Raw genomic sequence first — 27,935 nt, 5'->3', positions numbered from 1 at the left:
GTGGAAAGGAACGTGGTCCCAGAGGGAGCCATGGTGGGAATGTAGGTGACGGGAAACCAGTGGTGGGTAGGGAAGGAGGAATATTAACTAAGAAAGCTCCGTCTGCTATGTGGAGACGGGCCTGTAGAGGGAGCCGTGGGCAGCACTTTCCCATGTGCCCCTCGCTGTGTGCAGTGCGGTGGAGACAAACCAGTTGCCACCTGGGTGAGGGGCTGCATTCCACGTGTGATACGCAGTATTTAGAAAACCACTTGCCTACTTATATATAATTATAAACAAATTTGAATGGTGGGGTAACAAGGCTTTCAATTATTATAATGAGTTTAGATTTTTAAAAATTTAGGTTTAATTTATATAACATCAAATTAACCATTTTAAAGTGAACAATTCAGTGGGATTTAGTACATTCATGTTGTATAACCACCACCTCTGTCTAGTCCAAAACATTTCATGACGGTGGAGGAGAGAATGTTCCATGACGTGACTGCGGTCTGTCCCTGTCAGCCAGCTGGACCAGGGCAAGAGTAGAGGTTGCTTTCCCCAAATCCCCGTTAGAGACTGTCTGATCGTTAATTGCTAACATAAATCAGAACCCCTCCCTTGCCTCCTGCTGTGTGCCAGTGCCTGGAACAGGCCGTTGTCCTGACCTGCTCAAGCATGTAAAGTAATTTCCCGTACCTGGTAGCATTCACATCCGAGTAGACGTGACTATGCCCCTCTCCACATAGAATTCTTTGGGGACCCATTTCATCTTGCACCCAAGACACCTTGTATGCAAGTTTCCCTTACTATCTTAATTTCCAAACTGGAGTACCCAACCTTTTTTCTTCAGTCTTTCCCTGCTTATGGAGGTCCATTTTCAGTCTTGGGGCTTTTTCCTGGGTCTATATGTACTAACAGTTACCCGAAAAGGAAATCCCTGTACCTTGGGGATCAATTGCTCCCTGTTTTTTCCTCTGTATGAGGGTGTTTGTCTTGTCACATCCTCCCCCCGCATTGAGTGTACCCTTAAAAACTGACATGCTTTTAAAAGCATTGCTAAGTTGCTAGATGAAAAGGATACGTGTCTTAATTTCCATTTAAACTTAAGGAGGTTGAAGACGTAAAATACGTGTTTAGTCTCTTCTATGTTCCATTTTCAGTGAATTTTGTCTTACCTATTGTATCTGTGTGACACGTGTTTGGCACATTTTATTTTGTGTGAACTTTTCAATAACATTAACAATTTGTCATACTTGTGGTGGACCTTTTCCCCAACATTTTTTGTTGTTGTTACCCTGTCTAAATTTTGTTTTCTTCTTTTAAGTAAGAAGTTGTACATCGTACGTTCTTTCTAGGATGATTTCGTGAGCTTAATTGTCAGACCTTGTACAACGTAATTTTTTTTTTTAATTTTATTTTATTAAATTTATTGGGGTGACAATTGTTAGTAAAATTACATAGACTTCAGGTGTACAATTCTGTATTACATCATCTATAAATCCCATTGTGTGTTCATCACCCAGTGTCAGTTCTCCTTCCATCACCATATATTCGATCCCCCTTACCCTCATCCCCCACCCCCCACCCCCCACCCCCCTTACCCTCTGGCAACCACCAAACCATTGTCTGTGTCTATGAACAACGTAATTTTTTGATATTTGTAGGATTTCCCTTTTAAAGGTGAATAATACTCCATTGCATGTGTATGTGACATTTGGTTAATCCATTCGTCCGTTGGTGGACAGCTGGGTTGCTTCCAGTTTGTGGCTTTTGTGAATAATGCTGCTATGAACAGGGAAGGGCTGTTTTAATACTTTGGTGTCCGGTACTATGCGTATTACTACCAGGCAGTGGTAGATATACTGTTGGTAATATTGGAGATTTTGCATTTAAAATTTCCTTGCTGTTCTACAGAGCACCATAAGTTCTGCTGTGTGTTTTCCCTGAGTAGGTTTGAGATTCCAGCTTGTAGATGTTTGGTCCTTCAATTAGAAACTAACATTTTAAAACTGGGCGATTTCTCACCAAGACTTAGTCAGATTCCTGGTTTCTCTGGGAAGGCTGAAGGTCAGGCACACTGGACCAGAACCCCCCACCCCCCCACTCCCGTTCCTGCAGGTCTGCTGGAGTGGAGGAGTGGCCGTCCTTCCCGGACTCATGTCTTGAGCTCACCAGTCAGCACCATCTCATGTCATAGCCCGAGTTGCTTCCTTCATTGCCCGCCTGCTTGGCCCCCAGTCCTGTTGAGTTTGCATTCTTTGTTCCCGAGATGATCTCTAAGGTAATTGTAGGGCTTATGAGTGCAATCTGTGGTCCTTTCCAAAAGAGGAGCTGTGTCTGTTAACTACTGTGTATGTAGATACCCTATATTCTGGGTGAACATCTTTCATTCCGATTGAATAGGTGTGCACCTTTGACCCAGTGTGACCTTCCTAGGAAACTCCATCTTCTCTAGGAAAATGTCTGTGAGGTCAGATGCATGCAAACGCCTTCAGCAAGAACTTCCTGACAACCCGCTTTCAGCCAGCCCTTGGATGAGGTGCTGGGGACGTCCCCCTAGTGCTGGGTCCTTGTCGGGGCGTTGAGTCCTGCTCTCCCACTTGACCTTTGATGATATTCATTCACGTTGTTAGCAGGGACCGCGAACAAATATAAACAGTGTGTATGAAAGGAATAGAATAAATGTGTATATTTTAAAAAGTTAAGGATATTAAAAGTCTTTTCACGTTCAGAAGGGAATTTTCTTGATTTCTATTTGGTGATCTAGACTGCCGTTATCCTAATGTTGTTTGAGTTTGAGTACTATAAATATAACCCACTGGTTGGGAATTTTTTTGTATTTTCTTTTCAGTTACTTGTTTGCATTCTTTTTGTGTGGGAGTCTTACGATTCACATTACAATCAAATGGAACATAGGCTTTGTGGAGAAACTACGCGGCTACCCAGTGGATCGCTGCCAAATTGAACAGGGCAATGTGAAATCCTTGGGCCTAATGTATAACAATATATTGTTATACAGAATGTATAATGTAATATATTGTTGAACTGGTCATACATTAAAAGGTTGTACCTATGAATCTTCTCTCCAGTCCCTCGCATGCAAATCTTGCCTTCTTTGTCGCATCTGTTAAATAGTTTGTTGCATTGAAGACACTTGAATGTTTTATGGAGACGTCTGCTAGTGACCAGGGCTTCTCATTGTCTGAAACTCGTCTCTTAATGCCTTTTGTAGTTAGGCAGCAAGAAACAGCCCTGCGTGCCATGCCCCAGGAATGTGTAGTGGGTTTTGCTTTTTTGAAAATGTATTCTTTTGTTCCTGATTGGTTATTATAGCCCCGCTAAGGGCACCTCTGGAGCAGATGCAGAAGACAGAGACGGAGGAATTGGGTGGACACATGCTTTGCACTAGTGGCAGGCTGTGACAGTGACCGACCGCGGGGCTAGTGCAGGGCCACCGGAAGCACTTATTCACATCGCCAGCCTCTATCCCTTGTCTGTGCTTCTGTTAAGTCATTACTTTGGGTGCTCCTCCTTCATTGACCTTTATGTTAAAACAGGTTTCTGGGCCAACCAGGCTTTTTGATTCAGAGAATGCTGATAAGTCCAAAAGAAGGAGAGAAACCAACTCACGGTCCCCTTTCTCAGGGCCACAGTAGGGCCTGAACTCGGTGGCTATTATGCAGTCTGACATCCTTGCACTTTCAGAAGTCTTATCTATGTTTGTCTAGTGCGAGTGTTTTCTCGGAGTATTGGATCTGATGGCTAAAAAAACCCAAAAAACAAAAAGTATCTCACAACAAAAGGTGTCTGGAAAGTTAAGGGGTCAAATACTATTCAGTTTACCTCCTTATGAAAAGTTTTAATTGTTTCTCCTGAGAACCCTCTCAGAGGCTTTTTTTTTAGGAACTTCTTAGTATAAATGAGGCAGGTTTTTTTCTCTTGTTAGTGGAACTCCAATTCTGTATCTAACCATTTACCCCATGAGGTAATTTCATTAGATGGTGGGGACATGTTTGTATTAACCCTCTGACATCACTGAACTTGTATTTAATTTCTGAATTTATATTCTCTAAAAACCAAATGTTAAGCTTCCATTGATGGAACCCTTAACTTTCTAATCGTGTTTTTAAACAAGAAGCATGCATGATTAAAAAAAAAGAAAAAAAACAAGATTAGGAATTAGTAATTTCTCAAATGAACCTGACTGTAAAATTAATTCAATGCACAGAAGAAAAGAATTCAAAGACTTCTAGTAACTTTTTATGTTAATGCAAAGGACCAGTTGATGTCTAGGGAACCCTGAGATCCTTTCAGTGTTTCACAAAGAAAAAGGTGTTGTTATACGAATACTACAGCATTATTTGCCTTTTTCTGCTGTGTTGGTATTTGCACTGATTATACAAAGCGAAAGCAAAGAAAACTGCTGGCCCCTAGCATGAGTCCAGGCAGTGGCATCAAACAGTGGCAGTGGTCATCACACTCGTCACCTCAGGGACGCGACTGTAGAAGAAAATCTCAGTTTCACATGAGAATGTCTTGTAGCAGTGAAAATGATTTTATCAAAATCTCAACCCCGGAGGGCATCTCTTTAAAATACTGCATGATGAAATAGGAAGTACGTGGAAGCTCCTCTTCATCCCCAAGTGTGGTGTTTGCCTGGTTCTCTCAGGGAAAAATCTGTAGTATATAGTGGTGGGAATGTATTCCAAGGATAGAAAGAACCACAAAGAAATCTTGAACTTGGCTGTTGCTGGTGGTATCGTTGGTAGTGGTGTTGGGGGCATAAGTTTGAAAGTATATTGTATGTATTGTAGATAGAGCAAATGGGTACGTTTATGAGAAATACTGGGAATCGGGTTTTCATTGTGGGGGAAGGGAGATACTGTGGGATTGAGGTTGGGGAGGAAGAATCTGCTATGTTGGATTGGAATTCATGGTGTCGCTATGAACTCATGATTTAAGATATTTAAAATATCCTTGCTCTGCCCAGTCAGAGCCTAGAAGCAGTGATGATAGTTCACTAGCAAGGAGCACCCCGAGTTCTCAGATCTTGATTTCTAAATGCCTGGGCTCCTGGCAGAAAAGGCTGATTCGAGGGCTGGGGCAGGTACAGTACAAGGCTAGCTTGGCACATTGGTTGTGCCAGAAAGCGAGCAGGGGCTGAAAGACTATGAGGGTTAAGTCACAAGGACATGGAAGCGGCCTTGAAGGAGCTCCCCAAGGGCCAAATTTGGGACAATTTGAGCATCAGAAAGAATGATGACAGTAATGAGTTACAGCGCATTGAATAATATAACAATAATAATTATTATTTTTAAAAAACCCATGAATCTACATGGGAGGGAAAGAGGAGAGAAGGAGAGAGAGGGAGAGAGAGAGGGAGAGAGATTATCGTGTTACAGAAGCATGACAGCTAATATATCAAGGAGGGATAGAATCTGAAAATCACCGTTTTGCAATCTAACGTAATTGATTCAGGCAAGCGTTACCAATGGATACTGAAACTGTTGCGTGAAATGTTATCAGGGAGAAGGATATTCACAGAATCTCAAATACAGTGGTACCTCGGTTTTCAAGTGTCTCTGTTGATGAACATTTCAGTTTACGAACGCTGTAAACCCGGAAGTAAATGCTTCGGTTTTCTAACATGCTTCGGAAATCTAATATGTCACATGGCTTCCGCTGAGTGCAAGGTCCTGAGGCCTAGCTGTCGGCTGTTTTCGAACGTTTCAGAATTCGAACGGTCTTCCGGAAAGGATAACGTTCGAAAACCGAGGTACCACTGTGTCACCCTAGTTATTCCTTACTAAACACAGAGAGGTAAAGTTCCTTTTGCGACGGAGAAATCTGGCAGATCCCACCTTGTTGATCAGACAGCATCACCACCAAAGGAGAAACAGCCAGACATTAGGTGCCGTCTGAAAGAAGAACACAGCACGACCTGTGAGGTAGTCTTGCCAAAAAGAAGCACTGAAATCTGATCACATCTCTAGATTCAACTCCCAAATTACAGGAAATCCACAGGGACAGTGGAGTCTGCTAAATACCATCTTGGGGCTGCAAAGCAAACAGAACTCCCAAACTCCAGACTGTGGCAAATGCTACTCTCAAATGAAGCAGTTTCTTCAAAAATAAATTGTATGAAAAAAATTAAAAATAAAGGACACGTGAGAAAGGATTTAAGAGACCTATGAACCAATGTGTGGGCCTGTTTTGGATCGTGATACAGATAAACTGTGAGTTAAAAAATATGTTAATAGAACCGTGAAAACAGACTGTATATTTGCTGATACTACAGGGTGAAATGGTGCTGTGTCTACAAGTGCTTTAAAATAATTTGGAAGGAGGGCAGTGGGGTAGGGATAAAGAGGAAACAGGATTCGCCATGGACAGATAATTGCTTAGGGGTTCCACATGTGTGTTCATTATACTGTTCCATCTACTGATGAATGTGTTTGAAAGTTTTTATAATTACGTTTTAAGAACCACTACTAATAAAGGGGTAAGTAGCCTGATATTTTATGTCTCCTTATGCAGTACATTGAGAAGTATATGTCATCTGCATAGAATTGTTGCTAAAAATGTTTAATTTGAATCAGGAAGCTCAGAATGTAGGACATCCTACAAGGTAGTTTGTCTTGGGCTATTGACAAAATGTCAGTATATGAAAAGCAGCAGAAAAAACAATCAAATATAACACATGATCCTTGCTTAAGTGTATCCCTTTTCCCAAGAAAGTTAGGAAAGACGTTTTGGAGACAGTTGCAGACCTTTAAATGGGGACTCCTGATAAATGGTATTACTGAATTAATGTTAATTATTTTAGGTATTACTATGGTTTTGTGGTTCTGTAGGAGAATGTCCTTATTCTTGGGAGGTGTGTGCTGAAGTATTTTAGGGTGAATTAGCATGATGTCTGCAAATTATTATTTTAAATATAACGTGGATTAGGTTGGTTCATATTAAATCACTGCTTTCCTAGGTCAAAACCTGTCAAATACTAGCAAATGCCTAGGGTTCAACCTAATATTTGTTGAAAGAGAAAGAAAGCCAGTGTGACAGATGGGGGTTCCAGGTGAAAAATATATAAATGTTTATAGTAGTCTTTCATCTTTCTATGTGTTTGAACTTTTTCAAAATAAAGAGTTGGGAAAAAGTAGGTAGTCAGCATACAAAAATGAACTCTCACCAGATACATGTTAGGTTAAATGTGCTGGTGACATTCTGGGAATAATTGCCTATTATAATAGCGTTTAAATTCTTTTGGAATTCTAAAGCTACTATGATTGATTCAGAATATAGAAAAGAAGGGAAGCTGCTTATTTCATTGTATGAATTTTCATATCTCTGAATCAACACATGACAAAGAACAGAAAAACAAAGAACTATAGGGAGGAACTAAGAAAATAGCATAGTAATATCTATGGAATCTTTTTTACATGGATGACATTTAAAGACTGATCCACTGTGGGAGAAGAATAGAGAGACCACTGGTTACTCAGAAACCCATAATCTTGTTTCTCATTTTTTGTCAAGAGATCAAAAATGGCTTTTTCTTAGGTGTGACCTTGATATTCTCTGTAAGATAGGAGATATCTCTGGGATTGGAAGAGGAAATGTCTTAGCCCATCCCCCTTCCCTTGTTGCCACGAGTTATCAGCTGAAGCCCATTTTGCTCAGGGTTGTTTTCTGGGCAAAGATGGCAGATTGATAAAGTTATGAAATTGGTAATTTGTACTCCTCTCTAGAAAATTTCCCTAAGTGATTTCAACAATGCCTGGTTTTATCCATCTTCTGTTTTGAATCCAAAACAGATTCCTAAAGAAGTGGCTGACATCTTTAATGCCCCCAGTGATGATGAAGAGTTCGTCGGTTTCCGAGATGATGTTCCCATGGAAACCCTCTCATCAGAGGAGAGCTGCGATAGTTTTGACTCGCTGGAGTCAGGGAAACAGGTATGGCTGCTTCCTTTCAAGGCAGGCATGTTTGTCCGGAAGCCTGGATCTTGGGTCAGATATTCTTTTATTTGAAAATGGGCTGGGATGCGTGATACCTGTTAATTGTCGAGCATTTTTATAAGCTTTAGGCCTTCGTGTTTGAAGAAACTGGGGAGAGTACCCAGCTCCCTTTTGCTGTTTTAAAATCCTTTCTACATACAGTAATTTTTGTTGTTGTTGTTGAGGTAAAGGGGATCTCACATGATCAAACCCATTTTCAGTGCTACCTCGAGGCTGCTGCCTGTGGCGGGGCTGTGTTCAGGCTCCCACACAGCTGGCGGGAGGGCTGTTCCACACAGCGGTGGCCCACACCGCATGCTGCAGTGCAGGACTGCGTGGCTACCACGAGACCTTTGTGTCTCTGCTGGCACCTCCCTCTTGGAATTGCCCGGTGGTGGGGCCTGGAGGGGAGCATTTTTCTCTCTTTAGTTACTTTGCTCTGTGGCAAACACAAGTTACAGTTCTCTGAGAGTTAGATTCCTGGAGGGTTTTTTTTTTTTTTTTTTTAAATTGTGCTTTAGCAATCGCATGGTCAACCAAAATATCTAGCCCTCCATGGCATTTTTCTTCCGAGTTCATCGTGGCACTGAAAATTTCTCATTCTTCCTCAACCATGACCTCTCTTAAAAGGCTGTAAATTAAAACCGCGTTGCTTCAACTGGCCAAGTACAGAAGGGAAGCAGCTCAGTATCTACAAGGGCCGTGCCGGCTTGATTCCGCAGCTGGCGGTGTGTGTTCTGGCCTCGGTGGGAGCTGTTCGTCCCCAGGTCCTGGGCGCCTCCCCGTCTGTCTCTGGTCCTTACCTTACTTGATGTCTCCACAGCATGTGATCCTGCCAGCCACCTCCTTCCACTCCCCTTGGCATCTTCCTCTCAGTGACCCTTTTGTGCTCTGTTGTCGTCTTCTGTTTCCTGGCCCCATGAGGATGTTCTCCAAGATCTTTGTCTTCAGACCTTTTCACTCAGTGATCTCAGTGGTGGGCCTGATTGAGCTGTTACCTCCACGTTCTTTAAGGCGTGGCGTCTCTCTCCAGCCCCGGGTATATTTTTGACGGCCGGCCGGCCTGATCCTGATTATTCATGGGAGAGCTGAACTCACCCTTTTCCCTCCCTGGTTGTCTGCCTGGCTTCCTCATCGTTATTTCCGTCTTTGGTGTTCTTGGTTCCTCCTCTTCCTCTCCCATCTCCCTGACTCCCTTCCAGGGGTTGCTGCATCTTCTGCCATGTTCCTCACCTCCATTCCTTCCCTTCCCTCTTCAGCTACCACAGTCCTCAGTTGTAGAACTGAGCCCTGGTTATGATCCTCTCTTACTCGGAAACCACCATTCTCTCCATTTGAGCGTGGTCAGGCCGTGAGGGAAGATGGAGCCTGTTGGATCCACCGTGAGGGGCGTTCTGAGCAGGACAGGATGTGTGTCAAGTGCCGAGCGCACAGCCTGGTGTGCAGGAGGCATTAAGAAACAGCAATTGCATTTGCTGCTATGACGATGGCTGCTTCTGTGTTGTCAGAAAGCCCACCCTTCCCGCTCTACCCCCAGTCTGACCCAGCATGCCTTAGATGGCCCGTGACAATATGTTTTTCATGCAGACTGCACTTAATTCATGGACCTCCCATTTTACAGGTGATGAAACTGAAGTTCAGGGAGGTGAACTATATAGTAACTCACCCAAGGCCCCACATCTGTGAAGTAGCGGAGCTGGAATGTTCCAAATCTAGGAGCAGCACTTCTCATCCTCTTAACTCCCAGTGCTCTCTTTCCTGCTTCCTGTGCTGCAGTAGACAAGGCACTGTATTGATTCCTTTCTCATACACTGTTTTGCCCTGTGTGTACACCGGTCCATGCTGTTCATCCTGCCTGTGTGCTCACTGTTCATTTTCCTAGAGTCTACCCCAGTTCACATGCTGCTGCTTCCAGGAAGTCTGACTGGATTTTCTTTCTGTGCACCATCATGCGTGTCTCCCCCCTTACAGCGCTGAGCCTCACCATGCCTACTTGTGGACCTTCTAGCTCCCCCACTAAATGATAAGCTCCTCTATGAAAGGGACCTCAAACTTGAATGGTGCTTTCCAGCTTCCCTGGCTCGGACTGCTTACTTGTGTTGCCCCTTTCCCCTTGTTTCATGCATCCAGCATTCACTGTGAAGAGTACCAATGGGGTGGAATTGAGGCGGGAGGCTTCTCTGCCTTTGTTCAGCCCACCTTCACTTTCCAGTCTGTTTCTTCATGTCACATGAGCTTCAAAGTAAAGGCAACCACTCTGTTAGCTGCTTGTCTGGCCTGTTATTAGCTTCTGTCCTTGATCCTGGTGACCAAGGCTCCTCACATACTGCCTAGTATTGATTTTAAAGGGTAGCACCCAGGTGCCGGAGAGCAAAGAGCTGTGTGCAGGCTGTTAACCATGAGTGCAGCGAGGCCCTCTGGGGTGGGTATTTGCTTCATATAGACCCACGTTCGAAACATTTTTTACACCCTATGCCATAAGGAGAATAAAAGCATAGGCCTTGATTTAGGACTGCGGCTGAGTTGTTTTTCTCTATCAGAATTGGACACCAAAGACACCGATTTCTCCCAGGCTGACCACTGCCCTGTGAAGCCATCTCAAAGGATGGAAAGAGCTAGAGGACTGGGAGGTGGGAACTTGCTGCTCCGTGGCAGGATCTAGGCAGGGTACAATGACATTTCCACACAGACCCATTGCTCCAAAGCAGCCTGCCGGGGCCGGCTCAGGGCACCCTGAACCAGATGTTTCCTGCTCTCGGAGGCAGCAGGTTCATGGTGGGTTTCCTTGGGAGCCAGCTGTGCACCATTCTTCCTTAATCATTATTAACCCTGGCCTCCTGCTGCCCCACGCGGACCCCACACACTCAGGATGTGTTTGACCCGTCGGAGAAAAGCTGACCAACTTGCCCGCAGTGTGTGTACCAGTGCTGACACTGGTGTCCCGTAAACACAATTTGAATTTCACTTTAAAGAAACTTCCCGTGTGTGTGTGTGTGTGTGTGTGTGTGTGTGTGTGTGTGTGGTGTGTTTTTTTTCTAAGCAGCTGCACCACAGCTATCAACAAAGGAACAAAGGAATTTAGCTCTGAGCACACTCACTCCAATTACCCATAATAATTCATAGGAGACATTTTTAAGTTTAAAAGAATGCTGGATATGGGCAATTCTTTCTCTATCCCCTTGTAAGTTTTTCCACTGTCTATTATATCTGTTTTTCTTCAGAGATGATCTGAGCACAAAGAAGTATATAATTAAAGTTAGGGAAAGGCATGGGGCGGGGGAGATAAAGATTCTCCAATCAAATGTGGTGTGATGAGGGGTCACTGCTATATCGGGTGTGGGAGGGAGAGATGTCAGAGGCAACCGGGGACACAGACTCCAGCGCTGGCTGCCAGCTTGGAAGGGGCTGTTGGTGCAATTCTTTCTTTTCCCTCTCTGTTCTTTCAAGCATGCCATTTAGAGAGCCCAGTTTCTTTTTATTATTAGTTCAAAGGAAAGACAATGTTGTTATTGGGAAATGCCCTTCTTTTTAAGAGTCAGTCACATAACATCTTTCCTGCTGCTCCCTGCTGCCTCTCATGGTTGCTGGCCTGTAACCAACTGGCAACTCCTGGGGGCTGGCCGAGGGTTGGAGCTTCCCATCAGTCCCCAGAGGCAGTTGGTAAAGCAGCATCTGCAGTCACCTCAGCAGTGGGCGTGTCGGGGAGTGAAAGTCCAGCGCAAACCTGCCGTCTGTGAAAGGGAGGCTGCCCCCCGACTTGGAGGAGATGGGCATTGGGTAGCTGTTAGAAGGGAAAGCCAATGTGGGGGAGGGAGCCAGGTTTCTCCGCACGTCTTCTTCCCACGTGTTTTTGGCTCTTGGGGAAAGCAGACATTCCTGACGGCCAGCCTTGGCAGGAGAAGCTGAATTCCATCTGCACTTACTGGTCACGCAAGAAGCTGATGGAGGCTGTGGACGTTCTGAGTTTTTGAAATCTTTCAACGTATGGGTCTAAGTTTCTGTGAGCTGTAGAAGATTGGTGTATGTGTGTGTGTTTATTGTGGTAAAATGTACATAACATAAAGTTGACCATTTTAATCACTTTTAAGTACAGACAAGCTCCCAGTTTCTTGCCAGCAAGACACTAAATGGCATTAAGTACATTCCAGTGTTGTGCAGCTGTCACCATTATCCATTTGCAGAATGTTTTCATCCTCTCGAACGCAAACTCTGTACCCACTAAATGGTAACTCCCATTGCCCCCCAAGCCCTGGTAACCACTATTCTTCTTTCTGTCTTTGTGGCATATGTGTGTTTTTAATTTAGCAGGATGTGCGCTTCCATTCCAAATACTTCACTGAAGAGCTAAGAAGAATTTTTGTAGAGGACACTGACTCAGAGACGGAAGATTTTGAAGGATTTACGCAGAGTGATCTGAATATAAACAGTAACCCAGAAGGAAAGGTAATAATTATCAACACGAAGAAGTGTGGGTTGTAATATTTTTAGTCCTGTTTCTGAATTGTATTTTTACTTGTAAGAAGTCACTTCACAAATAAAAAGATTTTACTTTATCTTCCACGATTATCTTATAAGCCAGTTAACAGAATACAAAAATTGCTATTCCAAGGTGGATTCCTGGTCTGCCAGTTCGTTATCTGATTAAAAATCCAGGTGTCTTCCCCAGGTGCCTTTGGAGTTTGGGGGGATGTGTTCCAGGTGTCCCTTATCCTTATCAAAGAATTTATTTTAGACTTTCTTGAAGCTCTTTTATCTAAAAAGAGGAAGGTCTATCAGGGAGTAACAAGTTTCTTAAAGGCATTTCTTCTTGTGTGCGAAGTAATGTTCTTGGGTTTGGAGTTCATTTGGCAAGGATTTAGCTGCAGTACACAGCGTTTTCCCTGTGTGTTCTTGCCTGACATGCTTTTTCATGATGAAGACGTGGGCCTGGCTGATCCCTGAGGGCGGTTTGCTCTCGGTGCTCTGCCATCGAGAGACTTGCTGGTTCATCTCTTCCTGTTACTTCATATGTTCAGGCCATTTACTGCAGCCTAGTATTTGAATGTCAGGACTTTTTTGAGGCATAGTAGTGATTTCTGCTGACTGAAAAATAGCATACATTCATTCTTCCAAATCAATGGACCACGTCCTTCTTTGGTATCAAGATAAAGGATAGCGGTTAAGCCTCTTCAGAAGCTCCTAAGGAACCACTTCGGGCTTGGAACCTGTGTCGAAGTTGAAACAAGCGGTAACTAGTAACTAGTAGGTTTGCTTTGTCCTTCACCTTTTCCTAGGGGTCACTTAAGGCCTGAAAGCCCTAATGATCGGCTGCCTTGTTTGATGGTGATTTCTCCCCCCCCGCCCCCCCCCCCATGAATAGCAACACAGAACTGTGCCCACCTATTAGGCCCCAACCCTCCCTTGACTTTGTTTCCAGAAGCTGTTCGTGTGGCAGTTCATGTGGCCAGCAAGTCTCCACTTTCTTGCCAACAAAACACTGAGATCCTTCTAAACCTTGATGGGTATCACCTACTCTTAGTGACTTATCTTCTGTTCTTTAGCTGAGTGATGTCTGGTGAGTCAAAGAATTTGTGTTTCCAGCATGGGAAAGTAAATTACTCCCAAAGTCTTTTTTTTTTTTCTCCAAACCCTCACAGTGTATAAATTTAAGGGATGAACTGTGAGATGTTACGTTGACTCTGCTATAACTCACAGCTCCAGGTAGGTCCACTTGAAAATTTTATTTTAAAATTCAGTGACAAAACATGTGCTGTTGCCTCCCTACCCAGACTCCTGCCCAGTGAGAGACCACCTGTGCGGATAAGGGGAGATTCTTCTCCCTTGGTGCTTAGTGGTCTTATAGCCACAGGTGAAACAGCCACAGCAGGGGTGCTGGCCCTGCCCTGTGTTCTTGCCCTCGGGTCTGTGTGTCCACTGGTGTTTTTACAGTTTGCTGTTTCCCTACTTCGGTCCTTCATAGTAAGCCGTTCCACATCCTTGGTAAAGGGTTAGGTGGTGATTATGAAAAACAAGTACAGCCAATCTGGGGGATATTTCCTCTGAAGTTGTTCCAACAGTGTCTCCTAAAATTGGATTCCTCTACAGCCCACCTTTTGAATTCCAAAGCTACTAATGTAGCAAGTTCAGGATATTAAAGGAATATAGATACAGTCAGTACAGTACAGTCTTCTTTCTCTACTTGGTTTGTTGTGGATTAATACATGCACCACAGCTTGGCAGTTGCCTGCATTTCTTTCCTCCCCCTGCCTTATTTTTCCCTTGGGTCCAGCGAGAGTTTGGAGGGTGGTCACTGAGGAAGAAGCAAGGTCATTAACTGAATCCTGGGCCCATCTAGGAGCTGTCTGCTCATCTCCCGGCAGCCCCATAGTCAGGGGTCCCTGACAGAGGTCCCCAGACTCAACTTTCCAACATGTGGTCAAGGAAGGATGTCCAGGAGATAGCCTTGATCTCAATATTTAAACCTGTTTCTGTTATTGCTAGGAGTACCCTCGCATCTGCCATGTATCTACTGTCACCTGGGTAATGTCACCTGCCATTGCTTTCTGTTCTCACAGTCTCCTCATGTGTAAAACCAAGTTACGTTTTAATGCCGGAGACCGATACCAAGTGGGGTTTGGAAATTGGGGGTGAGAATTTCCTGAGCTGACTGAATGGTCCACAAACCTGCAGAGCTGTGTCCCTTGACTCCGGCCCTTGGCTCTGCCCTTACAGAAAAGGGAGGGACACTTCCCTTGGAGTGAGGGCCTGTCGTGTCCTGTCGTGACCCCAGCAGCAGCTTACCTGCCTGCTCCTTGGTCACTTCACTGAGGTGAAGTCAGCTCTCCCCCTTTTGCTCCTGGGTCCGATTCCTGCTACTTGGGGCAGAGAGGTTTTTTTTTCCCTTCTCTAGGCACTCCCATTTCCATCTGAAGATGACTCATGTCACACACACCCTTTTCTTTGACTGTTCCTCATGTTACTTGGCTTCCAGATGTGCCATCCTGGCTGTTCCACTGTGGAGGTGTCCACTTTGTCGGTGTTTTGCTTCCAGCCCAAGTCTCTGGGTGGAACCCTGTGTGCCAGTGGCGGGGCTGGGGCAGCGTGCAGCAACAGGGCCCGCTCTTGGTTTCATTCATCCGCAAATGATTTGAACGTGGAACTGAAGAGTTCAGACAGAACTAATCACAGGAAGGGGAATCTTGCTGCTGTTCATTTTTTTCCTAAAATAATGTCCGAGTGGTTTTAAAGGTCTCTTTTTGAAAGTCTGTTATAGACAACGTCTCTGTTTTTTTCTCATTTTGTTAGTGCGACGAGTCAGATTTGAATGATGATGATAAAGCATCGTTAGAGGGTGAGGAAGAGGAAGAGGAAGAAGAAGAAAAGGTGGCACCTAGAAGGAGGAGGCCTAGAAGAAGTAGTATTGGTCTTCGAGTAGCCTTGCAGTTCCCCGCCAAGAAACTGGCAAAAAAATCCGATCAAAACAGTTGTTCTGAGCCGCTGTTTTCCAGCTCCCACTTACAGGACAATAAAAAAGCAATTCTTGGGAGAAAGAAAAGCTGTAGACAGGGGAAGGAAAGGGAAGATTCTGCCTCTGAGTCTGAGGATGACTCCCGGGATGAGGGCCAGGAGACCTCGGACGCGCTGCTGAAAAGGACCATGAACATCAAGGAGAACAAAGCCATGGTAAGGCCCTGCGTCCTGACCGCAGCCGCCGAGCCACACAGACTGGGCCTTGACAGCGCGTGCTGCTTTGGCTTCTGTCAGGAGAGCTCCTCTGGGTAGTGTGTGTCCATTCTCTTTTCCTGAACCCCACGCAGTTCTTACTGGATAGCTCTGGTTTGAGACCAGAGACTCCTCGCACCATTTTTAGCCGCCCCCACTGTGCGGTGAGTTAATGCTGCTTACTGTTTATTAAGTGAAGTTCTAAGCATGTACTGGGACTGGAGATGAGGGGCTGGACGACTGACGTGTTCCCAGCAGCAAGAAGCAAAGTGTAAATAGAATGCTAGGAAGTCCACTTAAGAGTTGCAATGGGCAGGGCAGGCTTTCAACCCAGAAACCTCTCCCCTGTGACGACCTGCTGTGGTTTCCAGACGGCATCTGAAGGATGGAAAGAGGTCTGGGTAGTAAAACAAACTGAACTTTAAAATGTCTTCACTAGAATAATTACTAGAACAAGGTGAAACCTTTATTAGGTATCGTTTTTCTGTATACGGTCAATAACTATTGTTTGCTTCATAATTCTGTATATGCAGAATTAAAAAAGTAACTACCAGTCATAATCACTTCTAAGCATTTTGGTGTATTTTTTTCTCTCTGATATTTTCTTTTAAAATGTAATGTTAATGATACTGTATACACAATCGTATGTATCTGATAAGTTAAGAAAATACAAGGCTTACTTTGGGGTAAAACTTATCCCACAACACAGTTTTTATTATTATTATCTAAGGGAAGTTCTTAGCACTGTGTCCGTCTGCATCTTCAAGAAACTATGTTCTTCCTGATCTTTTAGTGAGTGACACCCGTACACTTGTATAAACCTAAAACTAAAAAGAATCCTAATGAAATCGCCTGGTTGGCATATTAATGCCTGTTACTTGGTGTGGTTAGGTGTTTATTTGGGCATATTTTCAGAAGTTATTTTTATTGATGAGAACTGAATCAGTTTTTGTTTGGAGCTCTAAATGCCTGTCCGCATGATCTCGTTGAGAGTGCTTTCTGTTTTGTACATGACGAAACTTGATTCAGGTGTGTCAATAATGTCCCAGGGTCACAGTGCCCGGTCAGGACTCCAAACCTGATGCCCCAGGCCTTGGTCATCCAGGACAGTTTTCATCGTGTCACGTCCTTAGAACATGAGAAATGGGCATAGATTTTATTCCTATGAATGAGGATATCAGCATCTCACCTCTGGAGATAAAAAGCTTTCCATGTGAGGTGAACATGACAGCCGCTGTTGAGCTCTTCACGTAACCTGCTGCCTTCAAGTGTCTCATGGCTGCAAAACTGAAGACTTGGGGTACAGTGGTAGATGAACTAGATTTGGCAGTACTGATGTCCGATCCTTTCTTTTTGTTTTGAACTTCAGCTCGCGCAGTTATTGGCAGAACTGAACTCCATGCCAGATTTCTTCCCCGTGCGCACCCCGAGCTCGGCTTCTGTAAGTGGAACTCCTTACAGTTATTTAATCCCATCCTGTGGACACAGTGCGTTCCAGAAAGCACCCAGCTGCGTATGTCTTGCTCTTGCTTTCAGAAGAAGAAGACTGTGAGGCGGGCCTTCTCCGAGGGGCAGATCGCGCGGCGGATGAACCCCACCCGGAGCGCACGGCCGCCCGAGAAGTTCGCATTGGAGAACTTCACGGTCTCAGCCGCCAAGTTTGCAGAAGAGTTTTACAGTTTCCGGAGGAGGAAGACAATCAGTGGGGTATTTTCTGACCATAGTAAACCACTTATTCTTTGTCGGAGCCAGGGTCCTCATCACAGACACCCCGGGGCTGGTTAAAGGTGCTGACTGAGGTGCTGCCTGGGTCTGCCGCAGCTGAGAATTTGCCTTTCTGCTCAGTCCCAGGTGGTGCTGCTGGGACCACACTCTGAGAAGAACCCCTGCACTAAGCTGTCTGCCACCCAGAGTCCTTCATCTAAGCCGAGCTGAGGAGCAGCTCAGTGGTTAGGACCCCAACTTGATCTCCACAGGAGGCAGTACAGGCCTGTGAATAGCTCCAAGTGGCTCTGTGGTTCTGCCTGGGGGAGAGTACAGTGATTCCTCCTAGCCTTTGTTTTAGGAGTAAGGCATTTCAAGTGCCTTCAGTCTGGAGCAAGACACTTTGGACCGTTCCCTTTTGTGGGTTTGGCTGTTCAGCCTGGTTCACTTCCAGTCCTCAAGAGTTTACAGCAGGTGCCCATTGATGAGGCAGGTAAAACCTGAGCTGCTCGTTTATTGTTATATCACCTTGCCATGAAGGGCGCTCGGCACTGTGTGGCAGGAGCTCAGTCAGTGACTTGATAAATGAGTGATTCCAGGGAAATAGGAAGCGGACGTGGCTAACACCAATGGTGCTAGAACGCTGAGAGTTTACAATTTCTTACTGTTTTTTTAACCACTCAGAATATCTTATGCCAGGTTCCGCGTTGGCTCCTTTTGTAGGGGAAGTGCCGGGGGTATAGACGGCGTCACCGTATATCTTCTTTTCGGCCAGTGGAGGACATCACTGAAGAGGACTTAGAAAATGTTGCCCTAACTGTTCGAGATAAAATCTACGATAAAGTTCTGGTAAGTTACACATGACAGATAATTCACATGATTGTGATTCTTATTGGGAATCCAAGGCACCGGTGTTTCAAATCCTGCATTGTTTTTTTAACTGTATCTGGGCTCACGCCTTGTGTCAGCTCCCCGGATTGGAGGGTCAGCTGGAACTGGGGAAGGGAAGATGGCTACAGTGTTTCCCCGAAATAAGACCTAGTCGGACAGTCAGCTCTAATGCGTCTTTTGGAGCAAAAATTAATATAAGGCCCAGTCTTATTTTACTATAATATAAGACCGGGTCTTTATAATATAATATAATAAAGACCCGGTCTTATATTAATTTCTGCTCCAAAAGACGCATTCAAGCTGATTGTCCGGCTAGGTCTTACTTTCAGAGAAACACGGTAGGATGGTTCAGTGCAGGAATTCTCAGGGGCGAGGTTTCTCTGGGGAATGCGTAGTATTGGGGTGGGGGTGGGAAAACAGCTATTTATAATCGTTAAAGATTAAATATTTATATACTTTTTTGTGTTTTAAACGGAAAAAATAATGCGCTTTTTGGTTAATATAACCACAGAAACTAAAGTTTGAGAGACTATCTGGTTGGTAGGAGGTGGGTTAAAATTTCCTTTAAATGGTGATTTAGAGGGAGGCTTTGTGTTGTTTTGCATGTGAAGTAGGTATATACCTCCCTATGCCTCGGTGCCTTCTATAAAATGAGGTAATAGTCTCATGGTTAGTAAATATGAGCTGAACCTGGTCAGTCTGTGCCCTTTACCTCTTCTACAACAGTCAGCAGTGTTTTTGGTTTTTCTTGTTAGATAAGTAATGGGATACAGTCTTAAGGTAGTATTACAGTGTTTTTAGTTTAATTGTTAACATTTTAAAACCAAGAGATTTTATACTGAAAATACCCAGACCAGCAGGACACAGTCAGAGCTGAGTTGCTGCTGCCCAGGGCTCAGTGTCCCTCTGTCGCCCTCTATGGGCTCTGACCCTCCTCCTCCTAAATGATCCCTGGTCTCTGATCATGTGTCCACCTGATGGTTTCATTTCTTCAGCCTCCCTGCTCAGTCAGTCTCATGTGCCCTGATATGCTTCTCTGGCCCCAGAACTCACAGAGTGCTTACCAGCTATCGGAGGGTGCCATGGTTTGTACCAGAGAAGCGATGCTGCTTGATTCTAGGAGAGGGGCGGTGCGTCTTTGTGCTTTTAGGAGTGTGCCTGACAGCATGTGGCCTCGTGGGCATCACTGTACATCCATGTTCCCCAACTCACCACCTTCTCTCCTCAGGGTAACACTTGTCATCAGTGTCGGCAGAAGACCACCGACACCAAGACTGTGTGTCGGAACCAGGGCTGCGGCGGGGTGCGAGGACAGTTCTGTGGGCCGTGCCTGCGGAATCGCTACGGGGAGGACGTGCGATCAGCCCTGCTGGACCCGGTAGGAGCAGCGTTCCCATTTGTCCTGAATTGTATTGGGGAGGGGAAGCCTGAAGAGGGGCTCCCTGCCCTTTATCAGGGACCTAGAGCTGCAGAGTTCTGGGTTCTGGAGAGCCCTCACCACCCGCCTCTCTCTACACCATAACATGCTAGGAGAAATGAAGAATAGGCTTCCCTGAAAAGGGAGCAAGCTGACCAACAGGACAGGACAAGAGATTGCATTGGGTTTTCCAGAGTCGGAGCCAAGCTTTCTTACTTGTCTGGTTCATCTAGGTGAAGCCGTGTCCATTGGCTCCAGCAGCATGCTTTACCTGGGCCAGGCGTGTCACAGTGTCAGGTGCATTGTGTGGGCCCAGCACTGCTCCAAGGTTTTATATCTATTAGTGCAGATGACTTTATCTCAGTTATTCATTTACCCTTGTGAAGTAGGTATATACCTCCCTATGCCTCGGTGCCTTCTGTAAAATGGAATACTAGTCTCATGGTTAGTAAATATGAGCTTGAACCTGGGCAGACTGCTCTTAACCTCTTCTACAGCAGTCATAAGGGTATACGCTGGCCCCGGTTTGCAGATGACTGAACTGCCACTCAGGTTAAATTAACAATGATCTCACAAGTGGGAAGTGGAAGAACTAGCATTCACACCCAGGTCTCACTGATCTTTGGGAAACCCTGTGCTTCTAGAACCAGGAAAACCAGTGCTCGAATCCCCAGATGTGTAACCCGTCCAGCTGTATGGGGCCCTGCACTTGGTCTAATACTGCTGAAATTCTCCCAAATTTTTGAACAGGTATCTATTAGTTATGTCAACTGCTCCTAAAACCAACATTTGTCATGTGTGACCAAGCTTTCTGGGCCTTTTTGAAACAGTAAGAGGGAGGAGACAGCTAGATAATCCTTCCCCCGTGAATAAAGATTGGAGAAGAGATTCAGGCTTGATCAGAACCTTGCCTTGCCAGAGCTTGCAGATAATGGGGGAATTGCTGCTGTCACTTCTCTCCTAGAGTTGGATGTGTCCCCCGTGCCGTGGGATCTGTAATTGCAGTTACTGCCGGAAGCGGGATGGCCGCTGTGCCACGGGGATCCTCATTCATCTGGCCAAGTTTTACGGTTACAATAACGTTAAGGAGTATCTGGAGAGGTAAGTCTTACAAATCAAAACTGAAGGTGGTTGTCTCAGGTCCAGCAGGACAGATTCTCTAGGCAGGTAGTGGTTGCCTCATTTCAGGCTGATTCTTACAGGCCACCTAGCGTGCCATCCATTCTGTATCTCTGCATTGAAAAAGCTCAGGACTGATGTTTTTCCCAATTAGGAAATTCCCCCCGTGGCTAGAATTCTCAGTTTGGTTATTGCCTGGAGCCACTGTGTGTCCTCATTGGGTAAAACAAATGGAGCATACTAGACAGGGGCGGAGGCACTCTGACCCCACTGGGCAGAGAGGTTTGGGGAATGTGCACTTAGGACGTGGTTATCTCATTCTGCAGACAGGAGGTGGAATTGGGGTCCACAGCAAACCCTAAAGTGCAGTTTTAGAAAGAGGCAAGTCACACTTGGGGCCTGCAGGATCCATTATTTAAACCTAAGGAGTCAGGACTGACCAAGTAACAGAAGATCTACGTTTGGCTTTGTCCTCTCCTCCCACTAACACTTCCCATCTTTTTCTCAGCTTACAAAAGCAGCTGGTAGAAGATAATTAAAAGAAGAACCAGCCAACTCAGCGTATTCTAACAAGACATGCCATATGTACCATTCGTGCCTAAGATTTCTTAACAGTTGTGTTTTTATACAGAAATTCTTTGTAGATCTTAAATACTTAATTTTTTTAAGATTGTTTATATGCTTACAAAGATTTCTCAGGAGGACAGGTAAACACCTCAAGGAATCGATATATATATATATATATATATATGTGTGTGTGTGTATACACAGGCCTGTTTGAATTGTTAAAAGCATCTATAGATGATTAAAAAGCACAATTAAAGTTCAGGTAAGTTCCAGAGAAAACATTGTATTAGTAGCTCTGGCCTTTGACACTGTTTAATTATCGATGTTGCTTTGATCTTTTACCTCCCAATAAGTAATTCTAGGCCAAGTTTTTACAGGGGTTATGTCCCCTTTAGTTTGCCTTATCCTGACCATAGGTCAAACCACGTAGTATAACCTGTTCTGGGTGATGGAAAATTTACGTTGAAGAATGTTCCCCTAAATTACAAAGTGCAATTAACCACAGAACTTTACTAGAGTTTTATTTTTATTAAAACTTGAATGAACAAAAAGTGGACTGTAACATTACCAACACTGGAGCCTCAGAGCACTGCTGGCTAGCAGCTGCTGCTTTGCTCAGGATTCACCTGCCGCCTGGGGCCAGTTGCTTCTATATTTTAAAAGAACATAAGGGCTCATTTAAAAAGATTTTGGTTAAACATCTACAAGAACTAAAATTCCACTCACTGACAGGGAGACTTCCAACCCCGTTGTTTTGGAGATTGTATGTCTGTTCAATGGAACCTTGATAACAATGTGAGAGATACTGTAGTTTTTATGGGAGGGGGACTGGGGAAAGCTGAAAAGCGATAAACAGAAAGAGTCCAGTATATTTTTTTTCCCTACATTGCCTTCCTTTTTTACCCCTTCTCTACTTTTTAAGGCTGGTGTTTTAAAAAAATTAATGCACGTTTATAAGTTACGGAAGCTGGAATGTGTTTCATGCCTCAGTAGACTAAGTTAATATGCGTGGGAACAGTGCAGTAACAAGAAAATCCTCACTGTCTTGCTGTCGAGGCTGCAGGATGTCCCCTCTATGCTTCTAGCAATAGAGCCACACCTGCCAGAACCCATTTGGCCGTCTTCTCTTTGCTCTTCAACCTGAAGGTCCAGACATAGTTGGGGCCCCTCCTTTTGGTTTTGTACACGGGACACTCATAGGTGTGTTTGGTGTCCTGTCTGTCCATGGGTACGGCTTTTGCAAAGATGACGGGCATCACAGATGTCAGCTCCTTGAGGCGGGCTTCCACAATGGTTCCTGACTGGATGTCCCATCTTGCACCTGCAGCAGAAACAAGGATGGCAATGGTGGGGCGTGTCGAGACCGATCTTATAGTTTGTGGAGGCAATAAACATTCTGGTTTTGTCATGTTCCTCCTTGTCAGTGCTTCTTTACTGAGCCGGCCCAATGCTGAGATACTTGCTACCTGGGTACTGTGTAAGCAGACCGTCGCTCTCATGCTGAACACCTACACTTTCTTAGGAAAACCGATTCCATAACAATTCGGACACCCGGAAGCAAACTACTTTGCCCTGACTTTTAACCAAATGTGAATTTGAATGTTTAGAGACAGTATAAGAAGTCTCTAATTCACCACGTTCCCTCCCCACTATACCTTTTCTTATGCCGATTTCAGGTACCTCATTTACCCTGTCTTTGAACTTGTGGCCCTTGCTCTACTGTGAAAAAAAGAGCATCTCGGCAAAAACTGGGATAAGACGAAACATCTTGCAGAATAAATGTATGGCCAAATAAATTTGGAAAACATTGCAGACTCTACCCATCCCCTCTTAGAGGTTTGCAATGTGCACTGACATGTTAAAGGCATGGAGACGTGTTGCAATAAAATAGAGTGAGAAAAGAAAGATTTTGAATTGATTATATTGAAAAGCACAATAAATTCAGTGAAGGTCTTAAACTACCATGTGGCATTAACATCAGATATATGTACAAATTTAAATGATAGCCATCACCCTAAATGCCTTCAAGTTTGGCTCACATTGAACGCACCTCCTGGCATTTAAATTTAAAATCAGGAAACAAGGCAAGTCACCACTAGCGCGAGTGACTGAATGCTGAGAAACAGAATTAAAAAAGGAGAAATACCAACTTCAACCTCAGTAAGAAAGGTCCTTAACTGAATATCCCTGCATGTATGCCTTGGGGTGTCTCACCTTCCATGAGGAGCCCATGCAGATATGCACCTTCCCTTGGGGGGTGTCCATAATCTTCCTTCATTTTTTTGGTAACATCAACAGTCAGGCACATTTTATCCAGGGGCCACTCGTTTTTTCGAGCCATGGTCTGCATGATTGCTTTGGGAGGAGAAGGAACAGGGGTTGGCTAGGATACAGTTGTACGCAAGGTTTCCAGCAGCCACTACCTGAGGCGTGCTTGGGTCCCACGCAGTTCTTAGGTATTTGCGTGTGACTGCATTAGAGCAAGGGTTGACAAACTAAGTAAGGCCCGCAGGACAACCTCAGCTTTTATAAATGCATTTTCCCTGAACAGTCCCACCGTTATGTACTGTCTGTAGTGGCTTTGGCACCATCATGGCAGAGAGGAGCCCCTGTGAAAGAGACCATGTGGCCCTTGGCAGATAACATGCTAGCATGAACCACCTCCCACCTCACTGGACTACTCCTGGGCGTCCTTCCCTGGCACTGCTGTTCTGCCTGGAATTGTATTTCCTCTGTGGTTGACACTCTCTCGTCCTCTTCTATAACGGCTACTGCATGAGGCCTAGTGAGCAGGGCGGGGAGAGTCCAGGTAAAGGCAGGCCGGAGTTCTGCTAGGGGTGTGGTTCTGTCAGCATCGGGCTGCTCTGCCCTAGGCCTCACCAGTTAAGAAGGACTGGGGGTTGAAGAAGCCAGAGAGCCACACCACAGCAGGAAGGGCGAGATCATGTGTCCAAGTATCCAGTTCTCGGCATCGTAAGAGGAGGTCATTAAACCTGGTTAATAGACCATAAGAAGAAATGAGCTTGCTTTTTAGTAATACAGAAGTTTCCCAATAAGATGTAGGAGATTCTGGGGAGGGGTGGTGATAGGTACGCCACTGATATCCAGTATAATTTGCAGAACTTCATACCTTTAAAGGGCCAGAAGCTTTTCCTGTAAAGTTTTTTTATATCTTACAGCTATTACCATTAGGGACGAGAAACACTGGGCAATGTGGAAAATTTGTCACCATTTTTCTGGGCCAATGTTTAGAGCCTCCTAGACTACACAGGTGATCTGTGTATGATCTGGGCTGACAAGTGCCAACATGGAGGTACGTACAGGGTGCTGAGAACACACAGGAAAGAACACCCGTGTGTGTCTGAGCATGGGGAGGGGAAGGCTGCTATGAGTCACTAGACCAGAGCTGCCGGGAAAGGTAGAGGCAGTCGAGCATAGGACAACAGTGTTCTCACGTGTGATAATTACCTGAAAGCGGGAAAGGTTAGTATAAGGTAGTTTTAACCATTGCATGCCTGTGGTTTGAGATACTGCCATTTTTACACAGGTTCTCTCATCGCATCAGCACAGTTTTGCAAGGTAGGAAGTATCTGCAAGTTACCTATGAGGAAGCCGACTCACCGGCTAAGAAAAATGGACTTTGATAAAATTAGGAGACACGTGAAACATTGAAATGCAGGTTTCAGGGCCGCTAAAAACTGGGAAAATGGAGCCAGGGGTATGAGATGCAGCACAGGAAGAACAGGCCAACATAAAAGCCAGCAAAACGGTTCTCCAGAGTGAGGGCCACTTGGACTAGCCCTGAAGTTTTCTGGGACCTGGTTTGGGCCAGAGCTGACGAGGAAGCGGGGAGGGGAATGAGAAATGAACCCACAAAGCACCCCTGCAGGAAACATCTGCCTGAGCCTGGGCTGTGAAGGAGGAAAGGCTGTAAACTTGTTCAAACTTGGGTCACCACAAGGAAAATTCCTGCCGGCTTAGAATGTGGCCCTGCCCCATGTTACAAATCACTGGTGTAGGGGAAACATAAAGATAGATAGATAACAGAAAACAGGCAAAGAACAGGAAAAACAACAGTAGAAAGACTATCTCAAAATGTTGCCACAAGAAGATAACCATTGCACCCAATTTGCAACAAGTTTTTTTAAAAAATGAAGTGACCGCTTGTATAAACAAGATAGTTCAGAAGTGGTCAGGTTAAGAAAAAGGAAATTAAGTTGGAAGTTTTCAGAAGCAGAGGAAACACTGATAGAAATATAAGCAAAAGTAGCATAAGGTAGAATACTAAGAAAAGCAAATGGAAATAAAGATTGAGAGTGAAAATAAGATGAAAGCTAAAATGAAACCACATATTTACTACAATTTAGAAAAATTTGAGTTTTCCCAAATTACAAATTTGAACCTGTATAGAAGGACATAACTGTTTCAAAAAGTTTGGCACAGAATATATATCTTAGTACAGACTGAAGCTAAGGGAATCGACACATGGTCTTTTATAAAGGGAAAGATTGTGTCGGTTTCAGGTGCCTCTATGTAGCAGTATTTGATCAGAGAGTAGAGATGCCTACAAGCCCTCCAACAATGTATGGGTTAATATTCTTTAGGAGCCAAACTGTCATTGGAGTATAAAGACAGCTGATTGTATGGCATGAAAAACAGCAAATCCAACAAACAGGAACATTGACAACTCAGGAAATAGGAATCTGAAAGAAAGACTGAATAAGTGTGTTTAAACTCCAGAGAAAGAAAAAGAATAATAGTCATAAAAACAAAAACAGGAAATTAAGAAACTAGGTCAGGTACTTCCTCCCCGAATATAAACAACTTGGAGCGGACAATGGATTTCGGACAATGAAAAATTTTAAAAATTAAGAGGAGAAATGGACCAGAGACAACTGAAGATATCTTGGAGATCACCCAGAACTGACAGAATCAACCAGAATAAAGCAGACACACAAATTGAAAATGTGAGAGTTCAGGTAGATAACGAGAATGGGGAAGGCAATATTTGGAGAAATAAGAGCTAAAAATTTTTCAGAGTGGAGGCAGCAGATGGGCTCAGCATAAGGTAAAAAGTAGGGATATGTTTTTAAAAGTCCACACCTAAATTCAGCAGCACATTGCAGGCCATTAAGTATAAAGAGAAAAGCCCTAAGTTCCCAGCGAGAATAGATGAGTTATGTAGAAATGACAAGTATATTTAAGAACAGACTCATTAGCTATTATAAATGCCAGAAGTCGATGGAGTTATGACTGAAATTCTGAGAGAAAAAGAATTGTATCCTAGAATTCTACATACAGGTCAACTATCAAGAGCAAGAGTGCAGTGAAGAGAATTCTGACAAAAAGAATACCATTTCCTCCCCACCCCATTCACTGAAAGCCCTGTTGTACATTTTATCCTTTCGTAAAAAGAAAAGGGCCCAGAGCAGAGGAGCCCAGGAGACGCAAACACAATGAGAAAGCAATATATGTTAAAGCCAAAATAATTACTGACTATAAACAAAACTACTGTGGTTTAAAATAAAGTTGATCTACAATTCCAGAACAGAGGAGGCTGATGTTCAGAGAGAGATTAAAATGTCTACAGGAAAGTGTTGACTTGACATTGTGTTTGAAAAATCAAAAGTGTGTATGTTACAATGGAAAGGGTCTCCACGAAAATAGGAACTGTCCAGGGGTAAATATGGAATAAATAAAACTATTAAACTAACAGAAGTCAGAAAAGGTTGGAAAAAAAAGAAGAGAAACACAGAAATTAGAAAGCACAAAATAAAATGGTGGAAATAAGTCCAACGTTATCGTATAAAATTTAAGTGTGAGTACAACTTTTTGATTGGAGATACAGTGTTTGATTTGGGGTATTCGTAGTGTTAATAGATCCAGTGAGGCTCTGCTCCCCCTTCCCTGCTGTGTTCTGTGCTGTCATCTGTGGCGTTTCCACACTGCACCTCCCACGCCTGTGTTGGCACACATCCCACACAGCAAACACTAGGTGCCTGGGGGGGAGGGGCTAGTTTCCATGTGCAGTCATTTGGAATTCTAATGGGACTTTCCAGTTTTAAGGCTCAGAGTAGCATTCTGACTCATGGAAGACAGAGTCAGGAAAGCAAGGACAAAGAATCTGTACTGAAGTCGGGAATAGAACCTTATGAAATGTTCTGTATTGACTACCAAGGCCAAGGAACGGGTGGAGATAACACTGGCCCACAGGGAACGGTGAATTTCTGTCCCTGGCTTTGTGACACATCTGTACAGTCACACCCACAGGCTGACAGTCTGATTGACTGCATACCATACTACTTTTAAAAGCCCTGAGATGGCATTAGTAATCACTGGTTTTGAAAATAAGGGTGTAGAGACCTGCTGTCAAGACAGTAGAGTAATAAACCACTGTGCTCACCTCCTCCCACAACCCCATCCAAATTAAAACTAAATTATAGAACCACCACCTTTGAGAACCACCTAAGAGTAGCTGGATAGAACTATAAAGATATAAAGAAGCCAGGTTGAGACTGCTAGAAGTGGCAGACATGAGAAATGGGCCGGGCCCACAC

The 27,935-nt window shown here is 44.3% G+C and overlaps 2 protein-coding genes across 6 annotated transcripts in view; one reads left to right on the top strand and one right to left on the bottom strand.

Annotated features, from left to right (window-relative positions):
• Nucleotides 1-22,790, top strand: part of CDCA7L (cell division cycle associated 7 like) — a 37,380-nt gene extending 14,590 nt beyond the window's left edge. For 2 of the 3 annotated variants that reach the window (XM_019727510.2, XM_074340837.1), the window contains exons 2-10: nt 7,797-7,937; nt 12,285-12,422; nt 15,264-15,641; nt 17,050-17,121; nt 17,217-17,387; nt 18,108-18,233; nt 19,504-19,653; nt 20,657-20,793; nt 21,320-22,790. In XM_019727510.2, coding sequence (XP_019583069.2) covers nt 7,797-7,937; nt 12,285-12,422; nt 15,264-15,641; nt 17,050-17,121; nt 17,217-17,387; nt 18,108-18,233; nt 19,504-19,653; nt 20,657-20,793; nt 21,320-21,350 — 1,344 coding nt within the window. In that variant the 3' untranslated portion in view covers nt 21,351-22,790. The remainder of the gene's footprint in view (nt 1-7,796; nt 7,938-12,284; nt 12,423-15,263; nt 15,642-17,049; nt 17,122-17,216; nt 17,388-18,107; nt 18,234-19,503; nt 19,654-20,656; nt 20,794-21,319) is intronic. The other variant, XM_019727518.2, reaches the window with a different exon arrangement.
• The window catches only part of DNAH11 (dynein axonemal heavy chain 11), a 291,367-nt gene continuing 285,318 nt past the window's right edge, over nt 21,887-27,935 (bottom strand). For all 3 annotated transcript variants that reach the window (XM_074340834.1, XM_074340835.1, XM_074340836.1), the window contains 3 exons: nt 24,259-24,371; nt 23,593-23,733; nt 21,887-22,699 (listed from right to left, as the gene is read on the bottom strand). In XM_074340834.1, coding sequence (XP_074196935.1) covers nt 22,452-22,699; nt 23,593-23,733; nt 24,259-24,371 — 502 coding nt within the window. In that variant the 3' untranslated portion in view covers nt 21,887-22,451. The remainder of the gene's footprint in view (nt 22,700-23,592; nt 23,734-24,258; nt 24,372-27,935) is intronic.

Source organism: Rhinolophus sinicus, linkage group LG09 (assembly GCF_036562045.2).
Source record: "Rhinolophus sinicus isolate RSC01 linkage group LG09, ASM3656204v1, whole genome shotgun sequence".
NCBI classification, from domain to species: Eukaryota; Metazoa; Chordata; class Mammalia; order Chiroptera; family Rhinolophidae; genus Rhinolophus; species Rhinolophus sinicus.
Note: the sequence above shows the minus strand (reverse complement) of the source record. Positions and strands in the feature narration are given on the sequence as shown.